Genomic DNA, 24,539 nt, shown 5'->3' on the forward strand with positions numbered 1-24,539 from the left:
TTGGTCCTGGGCTGTAGAACTTTATTCTAATATGTTCTGTAATCTGAACTGTCCAACATGTGAGCCACTAGTCACACATGGCTTTTGAATACTTGAAATGTGGCTAGCGTGCCTGAAGAACTGGATTTTTAATTACATTTATTTAAAAATTAAATTTAAGAAGTGATATGTGACTAAAGGCTACCCAGTAGGATACAGCACAAGTTTTAGGCAGTTTTCTTCAGTCCTTGTCTACAATTAAGAATTAATAGGAGTTACCATTTACTAAACACTTACTTCTTGCCAATTTTTGCATAAGTACTTTACAGACACATCTCAATGAGTCCTAGAAATTCTATTTTAAAGATAAAAAGACTGATGCTTGAGAGGTTAGGTCAACTGCTTCAGACTGCATAGTCTGAAGTGGAGGGCCATTTAAATGTGAGTCATGCTCTCCAGCCATTCAGGGAACTTCCCAGGACCCAGCTTAGTTGTCTTCCTTCTACAGTCACTCCACACATATCCCATCGCTGGGCACCAGGACCTAGGAAGGCTCATCACTGAATACTGACTGGTAAATGCTCTTGACCAAAAAGAGAGGGAAGCTAATTCCATGCACTCCCCATCTCCTGGGGACTCCTGGCTCCTGACATTCCACTTCAGATGTCTCTTTTCTCGCCTTTCTCCTGGACCACAGTGTCCCCCAGGTCACAAACTCAGAGCTCAGCTGAGTGCTGTGTGTAGGGGTTTGGAAAGAGGGTATCACATGCAGGCTTAGAGCGAGCCAGCTGGGCTGGGACCTTGAGCCTGGAAAAAAGTCCATGTTGTTTTTAAGCAAGAAAAAAAAAAAATTATAATAGCTTTTATTGAGCACCTACTTGTGCCAGGCACTTTACATACATCTGTGCTTATAATTCCCACAACAACCTGGGAGGTAGGCATTATTATCACCATTTTATAGATGAAGAACTGAGGCTCAGAGAGGTTAAGCAGCTTACTCAAGGCCACGCAGTTTCTAGATGAGTGGTGGAATCAGGGGTGAATGCTCCTAAAGTTTCACTAGCATTCTTCACAAAGAAAATTGAGGGGGTAGTGGAGTGGGCAAAGAGATACATTCTCTAGGGGGTGAGGGGCTGATTCTGCTGTCAGAGTTGTTAAGGGAAGCTGAACCCTGCCCTATTTCCCACCTCCCCACTGCTGGCAAGCCACTCCTTGCCCAGACTCAGCTGCAAAAGCAGAAAAAACTCTCTGGCTGCTCTTCTTAGCAAAGAAAAATAACTAGAATGAAAAATCTTACCCTGTGTGTATATTTGTGGGTGTCGCTGTGTGCGGTAGTTTGTGTGCTGAAGCACACCACCACCAAAATAAAAACATCCTTTCCCCACTTCCCTGGTTTTTTGTTTTGTTTTTTTTTGGGGGGGGAGTCTTTCCCCCCCTATTTTCCCACTCAGCTTGTGGGATTACTGGCCTGGGGATCAAACCTGCACTCACTGTGGTGGAAGCATGCAGTCCTAACCACTGGACCACCAGGGAATTCCCTAACGTGCCTCCCTTTTAAGCCACACCTCTGCCATGTGTATAGGGAGTGAGGCAGCTGAGAAATCTAGACAGGGCTGTTTATTTTCTACTAGAGTCCCAGGGACATCACCTAGGAAGGGACCAGGTTGAAAGTCAAAACCTCAAGTTTGCTCCCTGCCCCCTCCCTCCAGGCTTATGCAGCCTCAGAGGTATTGTGTTAATTCCATAGATCCAGGGACCCGTGGTGCCTCTCTCTCACACACACACACACACATACACACAGAACACACACACACAGGTTCTTGAGTTAAGGCACCAAGTCTGGCCTGCATGGCCTTGCGAGTCTTTGCCCATCAGGGAGTGGCCCTGGCCCAGGGCTGAACCACGTGTGTACACAGATGCCTAAGGATGGGGTCAGGAGTCTCTTCACAAATGAGGGACAATGACGATGGCTCTGTCCTCCCGGCCTTTGGGAGGGGACCACTTGCCTCCTTGTCAGTTGGCCAAGTACCTCCATCCCTTGTCGCCAGCTGGGTGGGACCAGGTCAGCCACAGGTCAGGCAAGTGCTGAGAACTCAGGGCCTGGCACTTTCCAACACCAAGAATGTGCCCTTTCTAAGTGTGGCAGGAGGCTATTTTGGGACCTTCAAGAGGACCAAGTCACCACAAGAGGACCAAGTCACCACTTCAGAAGGACAAAGATGGAAGGTGAGGCTTCTTTCTGTGCTTTTCTCTTTTTGTTTTGGCCATGCCACTGTGGTATGCAGGATCTTAGTTCCCCTATTAGGGACTGAACTCCAGCCCCCTGCAGTGGAAAGATGGAGTCCTAACCACCGGACCACCTCAGGAAGTCCCCTTCTCTGTGCGTTTAAAACCCAACTGTGTTTTACAGGAAGAAAACTGATTTTTTTCCTCTGAGCTCTCTTGCCCCCACCCAAGGGAAGGAGTTTCTGTAGACTGGAGTGCCTGTGGAGAGGAGGGCTGTAACCATTGTGCACTGGAGTTGGGGGGCGGGTGGTGCTTCAGTGTCTTCTCCCCCGCCCTACAGGAGCCGGTTCCAGCACATTTAGGTCAATTACCCACTTAGTGGGTAGTATAAAGTTGGGGACTTCCTGTGGGATAGACGGTGCGGTTGTGATTTTGAGGGTTAAAGGCCTACATGAAGACTAGGGTTAGGGCTGCCAGGTTTCTGGGCCCTGGGCTGGGTCAGGATACCCAGATGAAGTAAGCGATCTCGTCCAGGTCAACGGGGTAATCCGTGAGCAGCACTGGTGTCTTGTCAAAAAGCTCACCTTTATAGCTGCGCCACTTGCCTGCAGGCAGGTAGACGTCCCGCTCCTGCTTGCCCGGCTCCAGTACGGGTGCCACGAGCAGCGTGTCTCCGATAAGAAACTGTGAGTCGATGCGGTGCGCCGTCTCATCGCCGGGCGCGATCCACCAGAGGGGGCGCACGATGGGGTCGCCCGTGTCAGTGACCTCACCCGCCAGTTCCAACAACAGTGGCGCCACGAGCGAGGCCCTCAGCGCCGTGAACTTGTGCGCAATGGCCACCACTTCAGCGTCGTACCGCCAGGGCGGAACGGAGAACTGCATAGCTGGCATGAAGGCGGCCACTTCCAGCCAGCGCACGTACAGCTCGCGCTCGGGCACGTCGCCGCCGCTGGTTGAGCGCTCAGATACAGCGTTGCCACCCACCATATCGGGCAGGATGAAGGGGTAGCCCAGCATGCTGACCGTGAGCACCGCGGGGATGAGCGAGCGCAGCCCCAGATCGTAGCCCCACACCGAGTCACGGTCCACCAGGCGGAAAAAGCACGATATGTTCTGGGACTGGTAGCCCACGCGGACTTCGGCCAGCGAGAAGAAGGGCAGCGCCATCTCCGTGTAGCGCCGGCTCCAGATGTTGGGATCAGACAGCGGCCTGTAGGTGCTGAAGTCCCGGGGCAAATAGCTGACTTCGCCAGCGTCAAACTTGAAGGAGGCCACGGAGTAGCGTGAGCGCAGTCGCCTTAGGTGTCCTTGGAACCAGTCGCGGGCCTCGGGGCGCGTGAAGTCGAGCACTGCGCCGATGCCATTCCACCAGCGCACGAGAGCCGGCAGCCGGCCGGTGGGTTCGCGCACAAACAGCTCCCGCTCCACGCCCTCGCCAAAGCGGGAAGAATTGTAGTTGACAAACGGGTGCACCCAAAGCGTGACGCGAAAGCCGGCGTCGCGCAGGCGGCGGAACATGTCGCTAGCGTTAGGAAACTTGGCCTCGTCGAAGTCGAAGTCGCCGTAGGCAGGAGTGTACATGTCGTCGATTTCCAGGTGGCTGCTGTTGAAGCGGTGCTGGCGGATCTGTTGGGCGAAACGCTGCACCTTGTCCTGGTCCACCGCGCGCCCGTACAGCACCCATGTGGACCAGATGGGGTCCCGGAAGGCCTCGGGTGCTGGGACCCTCGACGGCTTGTTGAAATAGCGCCGCACCATGTACTTGTGGATGGAGGTGACGTCCGAGCCGACGCACACGCGGTAACTGAGCTCGGGTGCAGCGGCTCGGCCGGCTGGCGGCTTGTAGGGCGTGTCGTGGTAGCGCGCCTGCAGTCGCAGAGAGCGCTCCGTGCTGTTCCAGCCCAGGTGGAAGGGCACCGAGTCGTTGACCTTGATGGCTGCCGCGCGCGACGACAGCCAGTAGCGCTCGAGGATGCCGCCAAAGGCGGCATCGGAGGAGTAGACGTCGCTGGTGACGAAGGGCTGCGGCTCCTGCTGGCCGTCCAGGCGGATGGGCCAGTGCTGGGTCTTCATCTCGGCGCCGCCGTACCAGTGCGCCCCAGCATCGCCCAGGAACATGGCGTGCTCCACCGCGCGCCCTGGAGCCGCCTCCTCCCAGCGCACGCGGTAGCACATGACTGTGTCCTTGGGTCGCACGGTCTGGATGAAGAAGTGCAGCGGGCGCCCATCCGCTGTGCGAGAGCAGCCAAGCAGGGCGCCGTCGCGGCTGCAGGAATCCAGGTCCAGGACGCCCGAGCGGAAGGCCAGGCGGAACACCTGCTCGCCCTTCTGGTTGCGAATCGAGAAGCCACCACGGTTGAGGTCCAGCAGCTCCGCGCGCAGGCGTTCCGCCTTTCGTAGAGAGGCGCTGTAGTAGCACCAGGCCACCACCGCGGCCAACACCAGCAGCAGCCCCAGCACTGCGGAGCCCAGCAGCGGCTTCAGCTCTTTGGACGGCTTGGGCTTGGTAGGGGAAAAGTTGTCAGGCAAGAAGGTGTACATGGTTGCGGCTGCGAGGGTCTCAGGAGTCTTACGACCTGTGTGGCTCCCAGAGCGGCGGCGGGGGTAGGCCTGGGAATTCTCCTGAGAATTCTGGGGCATCAGCCCCCAGTTAAGGAAGGAGCGGGCAGGGGGGCCACCCGACAAAGCCAATCTGAACCTGGCCGGCCTGATTCAGGAAGGGGAAGAGAGAGGTGGAACTGAGCCTTCTCATTCCATAGTATTTACATTTGGTTCTGTAAGACAAGTGTGTATTTTGGGCAGTTGTATACTGGGACGTCAGGATTTACTCTTACCAGGATGTTCTGTCTGCACCTTACCTACCCCTTCTCATGGGCACCCTGCTTGCCAAAATTAGTCAGGACTCTGAAAGGGGAGGTAGCTCAGAAGGTAAAGAATCTGCCTGCAACGCAGGAGACTGGGGCTTGATCCCTAGGTTGGGAAAGTCCCCTGGAGAAGGGAATGGCAACCCACTCCAGTATTCTTGCCTGGAAAATTCCATGGACAGAAGAGCCTGGCTGGCTACAGTCCATGGGGTCTCAAAGAGTGGGACATGACTGAGTGACTAACACTTTCACTTTCTGAAAGGGGAGGGGCAGATGACATGCATCTCCATTTTCCTGGTGGAGGAACAAACCCAGACAGAGTCAGGGAGCTGTCCAGGATCACAGAATTACTCAGGCCTCCCTGGATCACACATGGGGGCTGCTCAGGATGATGAGAAAGGGAAGGATCTGGAGAAGGCCTAGTTTCCCAGCCTGTGAGGTCCTTGAGACCTTTAACACAGTGGTAGGCTGGTTTCCCTATGCAGGAGGGGGAGAGGACAAAGGAAGGGGAACAGCTCAGACATGGAATTTAATCTTGAGTCAGAAGCCATGTTAAATCTGGAGATTAGACAAGATACTTGAAGCCAGACTCAGTCCTAGGGCCTGGTTTGGGGGCGGGGGGCAGGGTGGGTTTTGGACATTAGGAAAGGGTCAGGAGCCTAGTATGAGGGCTTGGTGGCTTCTCACATCTCCCTCTCTTTGCTCTCAAACTCCCCTCTGCTCTCAGCCATCAGGACCACCGAGTCCCTGTGCCTGCCCACCTTCCTGCTTTGCTCCCAGCACCCACATCTGTGGGCCGGTTACCTCCTGGCTTTGTCTCCAGCACTGTCCCACTGTCCTGTTTGCTCCTATCCTAGTGAGAGCACTGTTATTTCTCTCCTGTACCATTGCAACACTTCCTCAATAGGCCTCCCTGATTTCAACTTCTTTTTCCCCCAAGGCCTTCTGCTCCCAGATACTAACCTGATCTTTCTAAAGCACTTATCAGATTACATCTCTCCCTAGTTCAGGGAGCTGCTCAAGACCCCCATGATGTTCAGAAGACTAAGCTTTGCAAATTGAGGCTCAAGGCATACACGGTCTCACCTGTCCTTCTGATTCCATTTCCACCCAGGTCTATCCTATGACTACCAATCTCATTCCTTCCTTAACCTAAATCCTTCAGGCCACCTGCTTTAGGAAATTTCACCCACCCATCTTGGGTCAATTTCTTTTCCCCACCCCCAGCTCTCTGGCAGTCAAACACCCACTACTGCACACATACACTTATGCATACTGTATGCTAAAAACTCAGATATGACTGCAGAGAAACACAAACTTGGGTGGAGGTGTGTCCCAACCTGCTGTTCAAGGCTACTGACCCTTGTCCCAGCCCTCAGGGCAGAGTCCAACAAAGAAATGGCACCAACCAGGTGCATACACAGATATATACACTGCCAGCCCGCCAGCTGCCCACCTGCTCCAGCTGGAGGTTAGGGGGGCGGTGGGGAGGAAAGAGGAGACTGACAAACAGTAATTAGACTCCTCCCAGATGCCAGTGTCTGTTTCCAAGTCCCCAGAGACTTCCAAAGACTTTCCAGAACTGCTCAGGGTTCTCACCTCCCCCCCTCCCCCAAAGACATTATCAAGAATGCCAGGTGCAAATCAGAAGTTTGATCCCAGATGTCAATATACAGCTCCCAACAATATCCTCCCCCACCCCCTACCAGTGAGGTTCTATCTCGGGGCCTTATTCTCTGAGCTCCTTTCCCTAACTCTCGAAATTGGTTAGTTCCAGCTGGTCTAGAACAGCCTCTTACTCCCCTCCTCTCATCCTACACGATTAAGCCTTCAAAATTCCCCCACCTGACTATGGATTCCCTTCCTGTAGGCATAGGTTAGAAAAGTCCTGGAAAGTGTAGGCAGTAGCCTTTAGCTGATGCCCTTAAGCTAGTGTTAGTCGCTCAGTCATGTCTGACTCTTTGTGACCCCATGGACTGTAGCCCACCAGGCTCCTCTGTCCATAGAATTCTCCAGGCAAGAATACTGGAGTGGGTTGCCATGCCCGCCTCCAGGTGATCTTTCCAACCCAGGGATCGAACCCTGGGTTCATTGCAGGCAGATTCTTTACCATCTGAGCCACCATGGACACCCTTAAGCCCTTAAGCTAAGCAAGACCCAAAGCAGGCTTTGGGGGACCAGGCTGCCAAAATTCATTCAAGACAACCAAGGTGCCTTCTGGGCATTTAGGGAGAAAGAGTCTGTATCTAATATAAGAGAGATAGCTCATCCTCAAAACGTTCATATTAAGCCAACCCATCTACTGACCCCTGGAGGCATGGAGAGGCCACCAAGGTGTCCTCAAAAGCCTTTTCAAACACTTAGGTTCTAAGAATCTTTACTTACTACAGTTCTGAGGTTCTTTGGTGAAGGACAAAAACCCACAGGCCCTGTGCTGGTCTCCTTAATGCCACCATGGCATCCAACCCTAACAATAATGCTGAACAGGGGGGCACAGCAGCAGTGCCACTTTACAGATGAGGAAATAGTGGCCCAAACAGAAAAAGGAACTTGTTTGAAGTCACGCAGGTAGCAAGATTTCCTGAGTCCAAAATTCCAGTTTAACCCCTACAGGGTAAGTTTTAGGAATGGGAGATAACGACTGGCTATCTGAATGCAGTAGAGGAAAGGAGCTTTGTGGCCAAAGGGGTGGGACAGGCTTCCATTGGGTGGATGTGGGCATGATGAGGCCTGTCCTCCCAAGGGCTGGTGCTGCTGCTGGCTCCAGAAAGGCTTCTTGGGGGTGGGAAGTGGCAATTTTAACGGCATCTGGTACAGGGACTGTGGTTCCGGTGTTAACGGTGGCTCTGGAGACCCCTGTAATCTGCCGCCTCCGCCATCTGGCCAACCACAGGCTAAGACTGGTAGGTGGGGGTTTGCCTTAGCCAAGCCTCTCCCCACTTGATGGTCAACCTCAGTCTTGGCTTCCGGCCTCTAGCTGGCTCTAACGGGGAGGGTCAGGCCCAACCCAACTGAGGGGAGGCCATTCCACGTTGAGTTGTTTGTCCAACACAATTCCCAGGGGTAGGGTGGGGGTGGAAATGTCAAAGGCAACTCGATCCGGGCCCGTCTACCCGTCCTGCGCAGCGAAGGGATCCGGGGGTATCGAGTGACTGAGCCTACAGCCTGGAATACCCTACACCCACTGCCAATGCTGCAGCTATAATGTCCGAAGGGACAGACTGAGGTCGCCAGCTGGTGACCGCGGCCCCAAAAGGAGCTCAGGTGTCCAGGTTCACCCCACCTACTCATCTGTAGGAGAGAAAGTGCAGGAAATACTCTCCCCCAGCACCCTCCACCCAAGGTCTTCCCGCGGGGCTCACTCACGGCAGTGACCCCAGAAGTGGGGGTGAAGGGAGGCTACCGCAGATCCCCTCCAAGCTCGCAGAAGTTGAGCTGCTACGGTGCGACTCGGGGCGCTGCCTCGCTGGGGACTGCTGAGGCCGTCCTCAGGCCCCGCCCCCTGGCTGCTCGGCCACGCCCCGGTCATTCGGACTCGCCTAGTCTCGAAGTCCAGCTCCACCGCTGGCGTCGGACCATCCTCCCACATTGTCACGCGGACTAGAGGCCACGCCCCTTAGACCCTACCTTCCCCTCTCTGCTCTTTGCCCAGCTCGGGGCAGCTCGGGGCAGCTCAGGCCAGCCTGCCTGGTGCTTCCCGGCTCACCACCCACTTCCCCGCCCCCCCTAGTCCCCGCCCCACTCGCCTGCAGGCCCGCCCCTGGTGAACTGTTGCTCAGCCACACGCTGGGGCGGGGGGGCTCTGCCCCGGGCCTGCTGGGAAGTGTAGTTCTGGAGGAAAGTGCAGCTGCCGAATGTTAGGATTGTCACACCTCCAAGGCTAAATTTGGGATGTGTAAGAGAAGGCGCGAGCCTCAGGGTAATGGGGCAGAGCTGGCTCTCGGGATTCTTTTTCCTCCAGTTTGGGCAGGTTGAGGCCGTCTTGGTATAACGCTCTCATCAGCTCTTTTCCCATGTGTAAAAAGGGTAGGGGGATTCTGGGAAGATCCCAGCGGTTCAATACAGGTTGGATCCAATCAAGGACCCCACGGAATGTAGCCTTGTTCCATCATCCGGGAGGCCTGACCTATCAGTTCCCACCGGATCAGACCAGCAATGTCTGAGGTTAGGGACTGAGAAGACCAGATTCTGCTCGGTATTTTGCAAAGTCTTCCCCCAATCACTTCCCTTGGTGACAGCCATTATAAGTGCCTGTGCTGTGAGGAGGTGGGTGTGCCCCAGCATACACCTGCACCCAGGAGGAATGGGGTGAAAAAATACCAAAGACCCTAGAGACTCCAGAACACCCCAAACCTTGCTTCTTGAGGGACAGAGAAACAGGGCCTTGTTGGGCCAAGATTTCTTGGTCACGAAATCTTCCAAAATTGTTCTGGAACCCACCCCTTGGACTTGGGTCGGGGAGGGCAGTAAGGGGTTCTGTATAGACTTTAGGGTGGCTGTGATGGAGACTCTGGGGACAGAGATTAAGAGATTGAGTAAGGGACATGGCTCTGACTGCAGGATGGAGGATTCTGGTCCACTGAGATATGGGGGTGATGGGACATCTAGGTTGGAGGATATTGGGGAAATGTCAGTTGTGCCCTCCTGGGATGGGAGGTGAATGGGACCTCCTGAGTGGCTAGGTGGGCCCATTAGTTTGGGCTCTGGAATGGAAAGGAGGAGGACATGCCCCTCATAAGCTACTGTTATGTGTCAGGAGGGCACTCAGTGCCACCCATGGAAACTACTGAGATGATGGGGTGGGGAGGGCTCAGTGCAGGATGACTTTGAGAAACTGCATCTCCGCTGACGAGGCGTGGCAGAGGCCTGAGTGACTGACTCCTCATGCCAGCCCTGCTGGGTGAGGACACTGCAGGCAGCCTTTAGGGTGAAGAATTTATTTATTGTTCAGCCCCCTTGGCCTGGCCAGCCCCGGCTTCTACCAGCAGTGGTAGTCAGGATAGGTCTCAGACACAAATTCAGGGTGGACAACATAGTTGTTTCTCTGGGAACCACCGGTCTTCTTGAAGTGACTTGTGTCCCATCTGTGGGGAGAGATGGGTCAGCCCTTTTGGACCCTCATATATCTGACTCCAATTCTCAATGTTAATCTTATCCCAACATTTTGCCCTAATACTGACCCTAGGCTCCAACATTGACCTCTTGACCTCAGGTACTACTGTTAAATTTTTGATTCCCAATACCCACTCCCTAACATTGACTTCCTACCCTTTAATTCAAAAACATCAATTGATGTTTTTGAACTGTGGTGTTGGAGAAGACTCTTGAGAGTCCCTTGACTGCAAGGAGATCAAACAGCCAATCCTAAAGGAAATCAGTCCTGAATATTCACTGGAAGGACTGATGCTGAAGCTGAAACTCCAATACTTTGGGAAGAACTGACTCATTGGAAAAGACCCTGATGCTGGGCGAGATTGAAGGCAGGAGAGGGGAATGACAGAGGATGAGATGGTTGGCTGGCATCACCGGATTGATGGACATGAGTTTGAGCAAACTCTGGAAGTTGGTGATGGACAGGGAAGCCTGGCATGCTACAGTCCATGGGGTCGCAAAGAGTCGGACACAACTGAGCGACTGAACTGAACCCTTTAATTCAAGCCCTGAACCTAACACCCTGATCTCTTGACTCTAAGCCCCACTGCCAACCTGTAACTCTTCAATGCCAATCTCCATGCCCTCTCCTGGGGCTCTCGTTTAGTTGCCAGTTTGACTTCCCCATGGCACTAGCGCCCCCTTGTGTCATCGTCCCGTCGGTGCATTACAGCGAACAGTTCTTATCCCAGCTAGTCCCTGGGTGCCCCGCCACTCAAGGTTACAGCTTCTTTTGTGGGTGCGAATTTGCATGTGTGTGCGCAAGACTTACCTAAGGTTCGGACAGGGGTAGTACGACGGCTGGGGAGTTATAACAGCACATTGCATTCCGGATCGGTGCTCGCAGGGAGACACACTCCTGAAGGAAGAAACGGTGGGCAGGAAGGCCTTTTGATTTCTCTCCACACCCCAGCCCAGACCAAGACCCTGAGCCGCGTTTCAGGTGTCTGTCCTCCGGCTAGGAGATCCTCCCCTCCAGCCTCCTGGCCCTTCAAGATCTCCTCGAAGTATTGCCTCCGGGAAGACACCTGGAAGTCCCTCTCCCCACAAGGCCTGGTTTCTGCCGCCCAGGCTGGGCCACGGAGAAGGCTGTACTCTGGGGAGGGTTGGAGGTCCAGTCATTGAGGATCCTGGATCCTCGCTTATCGACAAGGCGATAAGCTTGTCGAGAAAGGCTTAAGCACTTTCTCCTTCTTCCACACCCTTGTGAGTGATAAAACCCAGTTTCGCTCAATATATCAGGCTCTCCCAGCCTGGGGAGGGACGGGGTATCCCCACAGTGTTAGGGACAGAGTTCAGGACCCTCTCCCCCTTTCGCAGCTCTCTAGGCAGACGCGGATGTTGGAGTTCTCCCAGGCTCAGCCCGCCTTATCTAAAGCCAAGTGCAGGGAGATAGATGGCAATCTGAGCTTTTGCTGAGTGCCCGAGCCTCAGTTTCCTCCACAATAACACGCGAGGCTGTCTATCTCCGGAGGTGGTGCTGGGCTCCGAGGAGGCCAGGACCCTTCTGTTACCCACGCAGTCACCATTTCCTCGCCCTCTTAGAACCCAACGATAACCCTGCCGATGTACCAACCACGAGGCCCAGGAATAGGGGACACTATTCTGAGGACACGTGGCTCTCCGCAAGCTAGAACCTGCGTCTCCACGGCCTGGTGGCCAGGTAGGGGGCAGGGCCTGCGAGCGAGGGAACGGGATGAAATTGGTGCGCGGGGTTTGTTCCTCCAAGAAGCTCTCCGGCGGAGCCTCCAGAAGACAAACAAGAGTCAGGTGGACCTTGAGCCCAGTTTGTGCAGGTCTCTCGCCTCAGCAGTCTGCTCAGGCCATGAGGCCCGAGGAAGGGACAGGGAGGCGCCCAGTAAGGGGACCGCGCGGGTTGGAGGCGGAGTGGGGTCTGGCACAGAGGCCGAGCAGAGCTAGAAGTGGCGCGGGATGCTGAGCCCGCAGGGGAGGTGGCGTGGTAGGGCTGGGCTCTGGGGGCGGGGCTTGTTTGGGGGCGGGGCCCGCCGACAGCGCGGCCCTGCGAACCTTACAGTAGGTAGCTCTGTGCATAAAGGCCGCAGGCGGCGTTCAGTGCAGGGTGGCCCGGAGACACAGTAGTCCATCCCACGCAGACAATAGTGGCGGCCCGAGCAAGCGCTCTCATATCCCTGAAAGGGCAGGCGGCCCGGCAGCGGGTCCACACACCCGCAGCGGGGCGTGATCTGCGGCAGCGGCTGGTTTCGTGACAGCGAGTTCAGCATGTTCACCACTACCTCGCGCTCTGCGCCCGCGAGCCCCGAGCCCGGGAGACCCAGACACAGAGTCACAGGAACGGCCAGAGAGGAGGTCAGAGACAGGAAGAGATGGAGACACAAGCCGAGATAAGGTTACAACCTCTTCAGGGTCCTCAACATTTGTTCCATATCTCGAGTCTCCATCCCTCCGGCCTTCTGGTCTACCCTTCTCCCTCCACTTTCCCTCCCTCTGTTACCGTAGGCATTGAGTCGCTCCGGCTTAGGAGGATACACCAAGGGCATTCCTCGAACCACTGTCTCCATCCCGGCCTCCTGTAAGTGGCACAAACGCTACCTCAAGTTCTGACCCGGAAGAATTCCTCCCTTGGTGGGTTCTCCCAGAACACCCCGACTAGTCCCAGGCCGCGCCTTCTACTCTCCAAAGCTCTGAGTGTTTGGGGTTGTCGCCAGGCAACGCAGTTCACTCCGCCTCCCTGGGAAAGGTGGGGGAAGTGGAGCTGTAGGTGGACCCGGTCTGGACCTGGGTCCCTGCCATCCCTGTCTCAGCGTTTGCCTTTGATTTGACCCCTCCTTATCTAGCCGTCTCTGTGTCTCCGTGTCTCTCTAAAAGGAGTTTTTAAATATTGCATTGTTGCCTGTCCATCAGAATCATTTGGGGACCTTGTGAAAAATTCTGATTCTTGAGGAAGTTCTAATTCAGAAGGGTTCAGTTAACCTGAGGTCAACCATCAACCTATAGCTAAGAGCCCCTATTCTAGCCTGCAATCCTCTCATATTCCTTCTTTCTTGATGCCTGAGGTCATGTCCGGACTCTTTCCTATCTCCTTGGAAGACTGTCCTGAATCTATCTGGTCTGTCTCTGGATAGCCTTATTTTGCCTCCTTTTGTCCTTGTTATCATCACAAAGGAGGGGAGAGAGGAGCAAGTAGACTCAGCCTATCACTGACTCCTTGGCCAGACCACTAGAGAGGGGCCAGGTGGCAAGCTTCAGGAAGGTAGCACATCAAGGAGTTTGCACCAGCCCCTGTCTCCACACAGCCTACCCAGAGATTGGGACCCTGGAGACCCAGTTCCTAGAGATTGGGATGCAAGGGCCTGGCACAGCTTCACTCCTGAGCTCCCTTGTTTCCTAGAGAATATAAACCTAGCTAGTCTCACAAGTGGGAAAAGGCCGTGGAACCTTGGTGGGAAAGGGATGAGAAACTAATGGTGAAATGTCAGACCCTGTGATTTGGGAGGCAGATGGTGGGGGTGCCATCCCAGACCCCAGGCATCTTTGCTGGGCACAGTTGGTACCTTAGGCAGCCGGGGAAGGTATGTGGTACATTTGTTCCAGCAGTTGTAAGGTCCCATCCTCCATGTGTTATACTGGTTACTGCACAGGTAGTTTGGGTTGCCACACAGGTAGTTTGGGTTGCATCTGTCTGCTTGATCACAGGGGTGGAGATATATAAGATAGGATTACTCCTTATTCTTTTTTTTTTTCCCTAGGATTACTCCTTATCCTATCCTAGGATCTGGGGAGCCCCTAAATGTCTCTCCTCTGATCCCTACCACAAAGCTGGACTCCCACTAATCTCCCTTAGGTCAGAAAAGCCCATCCTGGCCCCACATTTGTCTTAGATACTGAGATGCAGCCTGAATCCCATCTAAAGCAAGCTTCTGAGTGGGGTCTGTGTCCTTTGAGCTGGTTACTTTTCATTCTAGCACCAACCTCTCTGAATCAGCCAACGTGGAAACCCTGGAAATGGGCCTCCTTCCAAATCTTCCCTCTCATCTTCCACATGCAGGCTCAAAGTCTGCTTACTCTGCCTCCTTAAAATCACTTGAGTCTATTCTTTCCTCCAATCCCCCATGATCTTACTCCTGTATTTCCACAGTGCCTAAGCCAGGAGACAATAATGTCATGGTTAATAGAATGGACTCTGCAGAAAGACTCCTGTGGTTCTAATTTCAGCTCTGCCAGATATTAACTATGTGTGACCTTGATCTAGTTAATTTCATCTTGTCTCTGTTTCCTTACTTTTAATATGGGACTAATAATACTATCTACCCCATAGGGTTATTGTGAGATTTAAATAAGTTATTATATGTAAAACACAGAACAATGCCTGGCACACAGAATACTATCATCATCATTATTATTGTGATTATTATTGCTATTAGTCTATTGATCTTCCTACCTCATTTTGAAATCCTACAATCCAATCTCTACATAGAAATTTTGGCACTTATCATAAATGAAAATCCCCATGTAAAAACCCTCCAAAGCTGCACCCACCCAGTCACCTAAGTCTGTCCTGTAAGTTCCTCTGTGATCCACCCCACTAACAGTGAAAGAACATACCTGAGAGATTAGGAGCACAGGTCTAGGGGCCATAGAGGAAGAGCAGGTGTGTGTGCATGTGGGGCAGTGTGTTGGGACTGAGGGGTCCGGGTGGAGGGTTGGACACACTGAGTTTGAAGTGTTTGGGGCCATTTAGGTAAATCTGATCATAATCAGCTAAAGGAGAGTGGAATTCTGGTGAGAGGTCAAGGCTGGAAATAAAGACTTGGAGTTGTCAGTAATTAAAGTTGTGGGTTAAATTAAATGGTCTCAGGAGAGAAATGAAAGAAGGCTCAGATCAGCACCCCGAGAAACCCTATGTTTCCAGAATGATTAGACAAGAGACCCAGGAAATTGAGGCATCAGAGAAGCTCGTGGGGTTTCACATCTTCCTTTCACAGATGGAGGGAAGGAGTTTCACAAAGTAGAGAGTTGTCAGAGTGAAATGCACAGGGTAGGTCTCATAAGGAAAAGACTGAAGAGTCCCATGGATGAGCTAACTGGAACCATACAAGATCAATTTTAATAACATTAAATATAAGTGTCGGAGATGCAGATTCCCAATTTCAATTGAACATTAATCAATTCATTCAACAAATACTTAGGAAGCCTGATGCTATTCTGGATGGAGGGGGCCCAGTTCTAAATAAAACAAGACTTTCTGCTCTTTTGGAATGTATAGGGAGACAAATAATAAACACCTAACCAAATGAGAAAGATGATTTCTCATAAGGCATAGGAGTGACTCTTATTTTCAAGAATCTTGGCTGTTAGTGGGAGGAGCAAGAGATCATTTTTAGGCAGAGGAAAATTAGAAAAGTCTTCCAGATTGAGGGGAGAGAGGTGTGGGGGGGGCAGGAGGATGCAGGAGAGAAGGGGAAACTGATGGAACAGGGCCACCAAGAAGATGGGAAAAGATGGCACCCAGAATACACATGGAGGAATTTGTTTGGAGGAGGTTAATGCTCCCTCCCTTGCTCTAGGGATAAGACCAAGGCCTCTTCCAGTTCTTTGGCACAGACTGGGAACTCCCAAAAGGTAGAGCCTGGATTTCCTCCTCCAGGATCAGGGGTCAGGGTCAGGGTCAGGCCAGATGGTTGGGACTCAAGTTAGAATGGGGGAGGTAAGAATAGAAAGCCAGGTTGTGGATGGGGATAGGACCAGGGTGGAGGTCAGGATTCAAGTTGGGTTCAGGTGTAGGGTCTTTGTTGGGGTCACTGAATGGATGAGTGGTGAGGCCCTACCTTCCTCTGGACAGAGCCAGTATTTCTCAGGGAAGTAGGGGTGGCTTGGTATGGAACCCTTGTAGCTGTAGTCCTGCACAGCACACTTGAGCATCTTCTGCAGGGCGTCAGGATCCACATGGCGCTGTGCAGTGTGAGTCAGGCCCTGGGCAAGGGGAGAGGGGAAGAGATGGCTAGGTGCATGGAGACCCCAGTCTTGGTATCCTGCTGGACCTAGATTTAGCTCTTGAGGTCAGCCCAGGTGGGTGTTCCACCCCTTTCCCTATGCTGGAGGGATGTCCAGGCCAGCTTTGCTTGAGTCACCCTTTCTTCCATCTAAGGACTCAGAACCTGACATTTGCCCTCAGTCAGAGTGATTTCCTGATGTTCTCATTCCTGTCCTTTCCTTGACTAGGACTTCTAAAGGGCAGAGCTGGGTGTTCTGTCTTCTTTCTTTCAGACTGTGTGCTGCCTGGGCTCAGGATCTGGGTCTCCCCCGACAGAGCAGTAGACCTGTGGTAGAACCTGGAGCCTCAGAACAGGTTGGCTGCCCTGGGAGCTGGCTGCCTTAGGCAGGTGTTTAGGATAGGGAGGACTCTCGAAGAATCTGGCACCCTAAAGGAGAAGAAGAATGGGGCCAGAGGGGCACCTACTTTAAAAATCGAATTCTCAAAAAAAAAAAAAATCGCATTCTCTGACTCCAGCCTGAGGTGAATTCTGCTGTGGCTCTCATCTTGACACCAGTATTATGGTTGACCCTGACATCCACGTTGTGCTATTCTTCCTCCTAGCCTGACTTTTCCCCTGATCTTGGTTCAGACTCTAGGTCCCTCTGCATCTTGGGGTTCACCTCATCTTATCCTCTCACCCCGAATTCCAGATCAAGGTCTCCCTTTGGAGGCTCCCTTCTCCTCAGCTAAATGTAGATTGCCAGGTTAGTTGTGGGCCCATGTCTCTGCAGGCATTCAGGATGAAAGGCAGCTGGGTTACAGAGGTGGGACACCTAGCAAAGTCAAATACTGGAAAGGACTTCCTCGTCATGGTGGGCAGCAAGGTGCTGGGGTGGTGATGCTACCACACTTCCCCTGTGTGATCTAAAAAGCAGAGGCTTCTCTTGGCCAGGGGTGAGACCTTGCTGCTCCTAGCGCTCCTGCTGCTGCTGCTGCTGCTGTCTCTTCAGTCGTGTCTGACTCTGTGTGACCCCATAGATGGCAGCCCACCAGGCCCTGCCGTCCCTGGGATTCTCCAGGCAAGAACACTGGAGTGGGTTGCCATTTCCTTCTCCAATCCATGAAAGTGAAAAGTGAAAGTGAAGCCGCTCAATCATGTCTGACTCTTCACGACCCCATGGACTGTAGCCTACCAGGCTCCTCTGTCCATGGGATTTTCCAGGCAAGAGTACTGGAGTGGGGTGCCATTGCCTTCTCCCCTAGGGAAAGAAGGCAGGGGCTCCTAGGCCCCTGAAAATCCCTCAGCTGAAGGGCCTCTTGGATCCTGCATGCCAACTGAGGTTTTGTTCTGTGGGCAGATACTGCACAGTCATACTCCATATGGGTGAAGGGGCCCCAAGACTTAGCACTCCCCTGAGTTTTACACACACACACAAACACATGCACATCCAGACACATAGATCTGTGCACCCAGATACACTCATAGACACACGTACAGATGTACATCTATGCAAACACAGTCAGACATCCTCATGGATCCATAGACACTCAGACATGCTCACAAACCCACAGACGTCTGCGCGCGCACATACACACGTAGTCATTTAAAAGAACCCACAGATATCTTCAGTGTTTCCCTTTGAGGCTTTCCTCAGATATTTATAATCTTTGATTGTCTGTTCATGAATAGGAGACTATAAAGACTTACTGAAGGCTTTGAGCTGTGGGTGGGCATCACTGTAGGCTGGTCTGGCTAGACTATTTGTTGTAAACTCTGTCAGTATCTATAAGTCTTTTCTTTTGGGTTGATCAGATCTCTCTGAACTCTTTCAGTCTTTGGCTTGAGAGTTGTACCTGGCTGCCAGTGTTTTGAGAACCTAGTGGAAAATAGGGCTGCTGGGGGTTTTAGCATTCAGCATATGGAGGTTCACCTGTTTTCAGTATGGTACCCTGACCTTAGCTGGGCCTGGAATTCCCAGTCCTGAGATCCTTGCCAGAAAATAAGCCTTCTGACTTTTGCAGAGATGGGCAAGTAGTCACCCTATGGCATGGAGTAGAGGAGGGAGTTAGTGGTTTTAATTGTTTCTTTTTATTTTGTTCAAGCCAAGCATTATGCAGGATCCTAGTTCCCAAATTCCGCCAGCCAGGGATCAAACCTGTACACTCTGCATTTGCAGCATGGAGTCTTAACCCTGGACCACCAGAGGAGTCCCTTTAATTGCTTTTTAACAGCGTTCAAATCATTGTTTCAGCCTTGGTCCTGTCCCATATTCAGTTTCAGGAAGCCTAATATTACTAATTTCTGAACCTTTTGAAAATTCCGCGGTTTTAAATTGAATTATGCCTTGTGTTTCCCACTGTTAGCTTTGGGTTCAGCTTTCTCAGAACTGTTGTCAGTTACTTAACTATCACACTTTCCAGCTTCTGAAATTTTGTTGTCATTGTCCCACTTTTTCACTATTTTTGTGAACTGATGTCTTAAATGTCCACTTATTGTCGTTTTAGAGGAGTTTTAGGAAGGAGTCAAAACATGTGCTCAATCTTAACCCAGAGAATTATAATCCTTTATACATTCTACATATTCTTTTGTCAGTTACAGGTTGCAAATATCATCTCTCAGTTTATGGCTTATATCTTCATTTTCTTTTTGGTGTCTTTTGATGAATGTATGTTCTTAATTTTAATATAATTGAATTTATTAATCTCTTAGGTAGTGCTTTTGTGACTTAGGAAATCTACCCATAATCTAAAATAATGGAGATAATATATAACTTCTTCTAAAGCTATACAGTTTTACTTGCTATATTTAAGTCTTAGTCAGGAACTGCTTCTTGTGCTTGGGGTTAATTAGGGATCAATTTTATTTTTAATCCACATGGGTAATGAGTTGTCTCATTGAGTAATCTACTTTCTCCCACAAATTTTTAAAGTATTTATTTACTTGGGTGTGTTGGGTTTTAGTTGCGGCACACGGGACCTTTTGTTGTGGGGTGGGGGCTTCTCTAGTTGCAGCATGTAGGCTCCAGATGGCACCAGCTGGGTAGTTGCTGTGTGCAGGCTTAGTTGCTCTGCAGCATGTGGGATCTTAGCTCCTCAACCAGGGATTGAACCTGCATTCCCTGCATTGGAAGGTAGATTCTTAACCACTGGGCCACCAGGGAAGTCCCTCCCACATATTTGCAAAGCTACCCCATCCTGATACATCTTTTCCCATAGCTTTATTTTCAATCATCTCTGTTGCATATTGTTTCCATTTATGTGTGGCTCCATTTCTGGTCTATTTTATTCCATTAATCAGTTTGTGTAACCCTTCAGTAATACTATGCTTTATGAATTTCTATACATTGGTAATAAATATTATTATCTGATAAAGCAAGTCCTCGTTTTCTTCAGGTGTGTTTTAGCTAGTCTTGGGCCTTGGCTGTTCTCTATAAATTTTAGAAACAGGTTGACAAATTCTTCAAAGAATCTTATTCAGATTTTAATCAGAATTGTATTGAATCTCTATGTTAGTGACTTTTCCTCTCCAAGAGAATGCTATGACTCTTCATTTAAATATTTTCTTAAAGTATTCAAAGTTTTATAATATTATCCATACAGTTTTGCATAGACTGTTATTTATTTCTACTTTTACTCTTTGATGCTCAGATGATATATACTTTAAGATTATGCTTCCTAAATACTTGTTTTTGATGTAAAGAAATGTGGTTGACTTATCTTATATTCATCTGACTTTCTAAATTCTTATTTGAATAATTTTCAGATTCTATATGTACAACTGTATCATCTGTGAATAATTGAATAATGACAGTTTTTATAAAAATTCCTTTCCTATCCTTGTATCTTACATGATATTGTTTTCCAATATACAATTTACACGGTATTGTTTTCCAATATTTTGGTTCTTTCTTTAAATTTTACAAGCTAAAATCATTATAATGATTTTCTGTGGACAGTTTTGCTTAAATTGATCTCATTTACCAATTTCTTAGCTCATCATTCCTTCTTGTATCTCACATTTTCCTTTTGTGATTAGTATATCCCTTTCCTCAAAGTATATCCTTTAGAAATTCTTTTATAGTAGATCTTATGGTAGTAAATGTTTTAATTTTTATTTGCCTGTGTCTTTATCTTATTTGTTTATTGGTGTTGAAAGGAAGACACATTGAAAATAATTTCTCTCTGCATGTTTTTAAGGTCATCTCTTAAGCTGGTGGTATGCAGTTTTGAACGAGTTACCTAAGAATCCTTGGATTCGTTTCTCGTTAGTTGTGGAAAATTCAGAGCCTTTTCTTCTGAATAATGCCTATTCTCCTTTCTGCTCTTTCATACTAGGACTCTGAGTAGTTGTGTGAGATCTTCCCCTTCTTTCATGTTGCTTAATGTTTCTTCCATATTTTCTCTCTGTCTCTCTGTACTGCATTCTGGAAAATTTTATTTCATTCTTTCACTTTACTGACACTCAATTTTTTCTTTTTTTAAATTTTGGCTGTGCCTGGTCTTTGTTGTGGCACGTGGGCTCCTCTCTAGCTGCTGTGTGTGGACTTAGCTGCTCTACTGGCATGTGAGATCTTAGTTCCCTGACCAGGGATCGAACCTGAGTCCCCTGCATTGGAAGGCAGATTCTTAACCACTGAACCACCAGGGAAGACCCTCACTGACACTCTTAAGCTGTGACTAATTAGCTCTTTAACCCATCCGTTGAGTTTTTGGTTTTAACAAATGTATCTTTTATTTCTAAAATTTCTATTCATTTAAAAATTTGTCTGTCCTTTTAAGAACATAATCTCTTATTTCTTGCTCTTCTTGATGATTTCACACTTTATTTTTAAAGACTCATAATTATTTTGTATTCTTTGTTAATTCCAATATCTTATGTCCTCGGAGGTTTAAGGCTGTTGTTTATTGTTTCTACTGCCTCTGTTATATGGTGGTGTGTTTCCTTATATCTCTTATTATGAGCTCAGATTTGAATGACTGTACTTTGAAGGGTATCTAGACACCTACATTGAAGATATTTTCCAACACAGAATATATATACATGTGTGTGTGGGGGCTGGGGTGGGGGGCAGGGAGCCAGGGATCATTGGATTTCCTGGTTCAGTTTGGGAATTACAGGTTTAGGTTGCTCCATCTTGCAGCTAGTTTAAGGCTTAAACTCCTGCTTGTAGTACTAATAGTGGCATTTGTTCTCAGGGCAATCCTGTCGTCTTAGTATACTTACCACTCATCTCCACTGACATCCAAAACCAAATAAAAATTAACTTTTATGCAAGACCTAGTTGTTTGGAAGCAGGAGCGTCCTTCAGGGTTTTAGACCACCATACTGTCAGAAGCAAAAGCCTTTTCTTTCATTATTAATCCTACTACTATCTAACTTTCATTCCTTTCCACTCAACGAAGCTGTATAGTCAGGTGGCTAAGGGTTACTACAGCCAAGAGATCCCTTTCTGTGCTGACAACATTCGATACTGAGCTTTGTCTAATAATATTGCCTTTGTTGGTTTCTCTTGGATTTTTCCTCCTATCACTGTCTCCTTTCATGGCTCTTCTTCCTTTACCTACCCCCTGAATATTGATGTTCTCCAAAGTTCTGTCTTTGGCCATTTTCTTACTCTTTTTTGGCAATCTGAATTACTCCTATGATTTCAGCTACCACCTATATGTTGATTTCAAAATCTATGTCTGCAGCCCGGACCTCTTTTCTTTGCTTCGGATAAGTATATCCAGCTACCTATCAGACATCTTTACCTGGAAGTCCTTGAATATTTTTGCCCCCAGAAGAACCCCAAACCTCTCTCTACTGTGCATTCCAAATCTCAGTTGGTGGCACTGCCATTCCTCTAGTTTTCCAGAGCCCTAAACCCAGGAATCATCCTAATCTCTCTCATCTTCACATACAGATGGTGACCAAGATGTGCTGACCTACTTCCTAAAAATTCTCTCCTATTGAGTTTGGAAAAGCAGGCAGGCATTTTCATATCTTGCTGGTGGGAATGTAGATTATTATGACCTCATCACAGCAATTTGAAGAATATATCCAAAGTTTTTTGGATGTGGCCTTTCTCCCAACAGTTTCATATCTATGAATTTATCCTAAGAGAATAGTTGATGTACACAAAGAATGTACAAGAATGACTATACTAGCAAACTTTTATAAGCAATCTAAGTTTCCAATAATATAAAATTCCTGAACTATATTTTGGTACATTCATAAAGTAAAACACCATAGTTATTAAAATTACATTATTGAATATTTTTGACACAGGAAAACGTACTTGATAGATGGTTTCGCAGAAAAAGCAAGATTCAAAACATGGTCTACAACATGACACCACCTTCATCAAATTTTTTTGCTTCCTAAAAGGGCACAGGGTAGTAAATTACCAGTGGTTATTCTGGGTAGCGAGAATTATAGGCCTTTTTCTTTGTGCTTCTCTTAGTTATCCCAATTTTCTGCATTGGGCATATATTTATTTTGTAATTACAAAAATAATTTTTAAAATGTCCTCCTATTCAACAATTCCCCTTTTCACTGCTACAGACTCTCCTTATCTCCCACCTACATCCTCTCCCCTTATCCTTCATCTCATGGGGCTTCCTGCCCTCAGTCCCAGTCCCTTCAATCTCCTGCCACTGTGGCCAGAGTTGCTTACAATTCAAACATGACACTCCCAGGATCAAAAACCTGGAGCATTATGACCACATTTCGCAACACAACCTGTGGCTCTTCATGGTCTGCAGGCTCCTCTCTTACCGTAGGGCTGGTTTCTCTCTCTGCTCTAGTCCTTAGTAGCTGGTGGGTCGCCACCCCAGTGTTGCCTGTTTTTATATCTCTTCTGCTCAAAGCGTCCTCCTCCTGGCTCTCTTTTTAAAAATCAATTAATTTATTTTTTGACTGCACTGTCTTTGTTGCTATGCATAAGCTTTCTCTAGTTGCAGGCTCAGTAGTTGCAGAGCATGGGCTTAATTTCTCTGTAGCATGTGGAATCTTCCTGGACCAGGGATTTAACCTGTGTCTCCTGCATTGGCAGGTTCGTTCTTAATGACTAGCCCACCAGGGAAGTCCCTCCTGGATCTCTTAGTAGACCCACCCTTCAGGTCCCTGGAGTGAGCTCTTCTTTCTGATTCTTCTACCACCACAAGCCTCTGCTGTTGCATGTTTCACATTGGGCACTTTGTTCATTTCTTACTGAGAGCTCCCCAGAGGCAGGGCCTGGCCCTACATGGTTGTAACCGTACTGTACCTGGCACACGTAAGTACTCAGCAAAGTTGTGTTGGATGGTACACACAGATAATCTTCCTTGGGCAGAGTCACAATTAGACTCACACATCTCCTCTCCATTTTGTGAAGCTGCACACCCCAACTTGGCCACCTGTCTTCCACTACAGGAGACTGTGACATGCATGCATAAAAACATGCCTGTAGGCACAGCCCACAGGCAGCCTCAGGGCCTTTGCACTTTTGATCACTCTGCCTGGAATCCTGTTCTTTCAGTTCCTCACATAGCTCAAAGGTGAACTAGTTGTTGCTCACTTTTCCAGGCTCAACTCAACGTCACCTTGAAAGAGAGAGAGAGCTCTTCCATCACTCTCAATAGAAGTAGCTCTCTCTGACTTTTCATTTCCAGTGCCATGTTTATTTCCTTTACAGAATTTTGGACAATCTTGTTTATTTCTTATCATCTGTATCTCTCCATCCCCTATCCTGGTGGAGTAGTAAGGTACCATGAGGGCAGGATCTTGTACTACTTTATATATATTATTAGAAGTTCTATGCCTAAGCAAATGAATCACATACACACAAAACTACAAATAATTACAAACACACAATGACAGCCACACCATCAGTCTTCCAGACACCCACAGCCATACATTCTGGACTGCACTCCCCCAAACCTCCCACACCAGCTTGCCACTTACCGGGGTCACAAACTTGTTGGCTTCCCAGGCCCACAGAGGTGGGTCCTTGTAGACCTCCTTGATAGAGGTAGGGGCCCTGTAGGAGTCACTGTAGGTGCTGATGGGGGTCTTGGTCTTTCGGGAAAAGAGGAACATAGTGGGGTCTGGGGGACGCCGTGGTGGGCTCTACCTACCAAGGGCTCCTGCAAGACATCAGTGACCACCCCTTCTTTTCCAGACAGCCCAGCAGGTACCCCTAGCTGCTGTGACCCCCTCCTATGGAGGGTCTTTCAGCTTCCCTCCCTCTCAGCCTTCTTGCCCCTACCCCACCCTGATTCCCTCTCTACGATGGGCACTGCCCATTATGATATCATCTGGCTCAGCCCCATCTCCGGGGGAGGTGAACATTGACTCCCCACCCCAGTCTCTTCCTGCCTTCAGCCTCTCAAAAGGGCCC

At 49.5% G+C, this 24,539-nt stretch overlaps 2 protein-coding genes across 3 annotated transcripts; both read right to left on the reverse strand.

Moving 5' to 3' along the window:
* Positions 1 to 8,775, reverse strand: MYORG (myogenesis regulating glycosidase). 2 transcript variants are annotated; one of them, NM_001374519.1, is made up of 2 exons: positions 8,439 to 8,775; positions 1 to 4,915 (listed from the first exon to the last, which is right to left on the reverse strand). In NM_001374519.1, exon 2 carries the CDS (start codon positions 4,846 to 4,848, stop codon positions 2,704 to 2,706), a length of 2,145 nt encoding a protein of 714 aa, NP_001361448.1. In that variant the 5' UTR covers positions 4,849 to 4,915; positions 8,439 to 8,775; the 3' UTR covers positions 1 to 2,703. The 2 variants fall into 2 exon arrangements, with proteins under 2 accessions (NP_001361448.1, NP_001361447.1); NM_001374518.1 differs by having other exon boundaries at positions 1 to 4,982.
* Positions 8,776 to 9,993: 1,218 nt separating this feature from the next.
* SPMIP6 (sperm microtubule inner protein 6) lies at positions 9,994 to 24,399 on the reverse strand. Its single transcript, NM_001076240.2, has 7 exons — positions 24,104 to 24,399; positions 16,031 to 16,175; positions 13,757 to 13,887; positions 12,697 to 12,772; positions 12,252 to 12,486; positions 10,996 to 11,082; positions 9,994 to 10,156 (listed from the first exon to the last, which is right to left on the reverse strand). Exons 1-7 carry the CDS (start codon positions 24,236 to 24,238, stop codon positions 10,051 to 10,053), a joined length of 915 nt encoding a protein of 304 aa, NP_001069708.1. The 5' UTR covers positions 24,239 to 24,399; the 3' UTR covers positions 9,994 to 10,050.
* Between the last annotated feature and the right edge of the window lie 140 nt (positions 24,400 to 24,539).

Source organism: Bos taurus, chromosome 8 (genome assembly GCF_002263795.3).
Source record: "Bos taurus isolate L1 Dominette 01449 registration number 42190680 breed Hereford chromosome 8, ARS-UCD2.0, whole genome shotgun sequence".
NCBI classification, from domain to species: Eukaryota; Metazoa; Chordata; class Mammalia; order Artiodactyla; family Bovidae; genus Bos; species Bos taurus.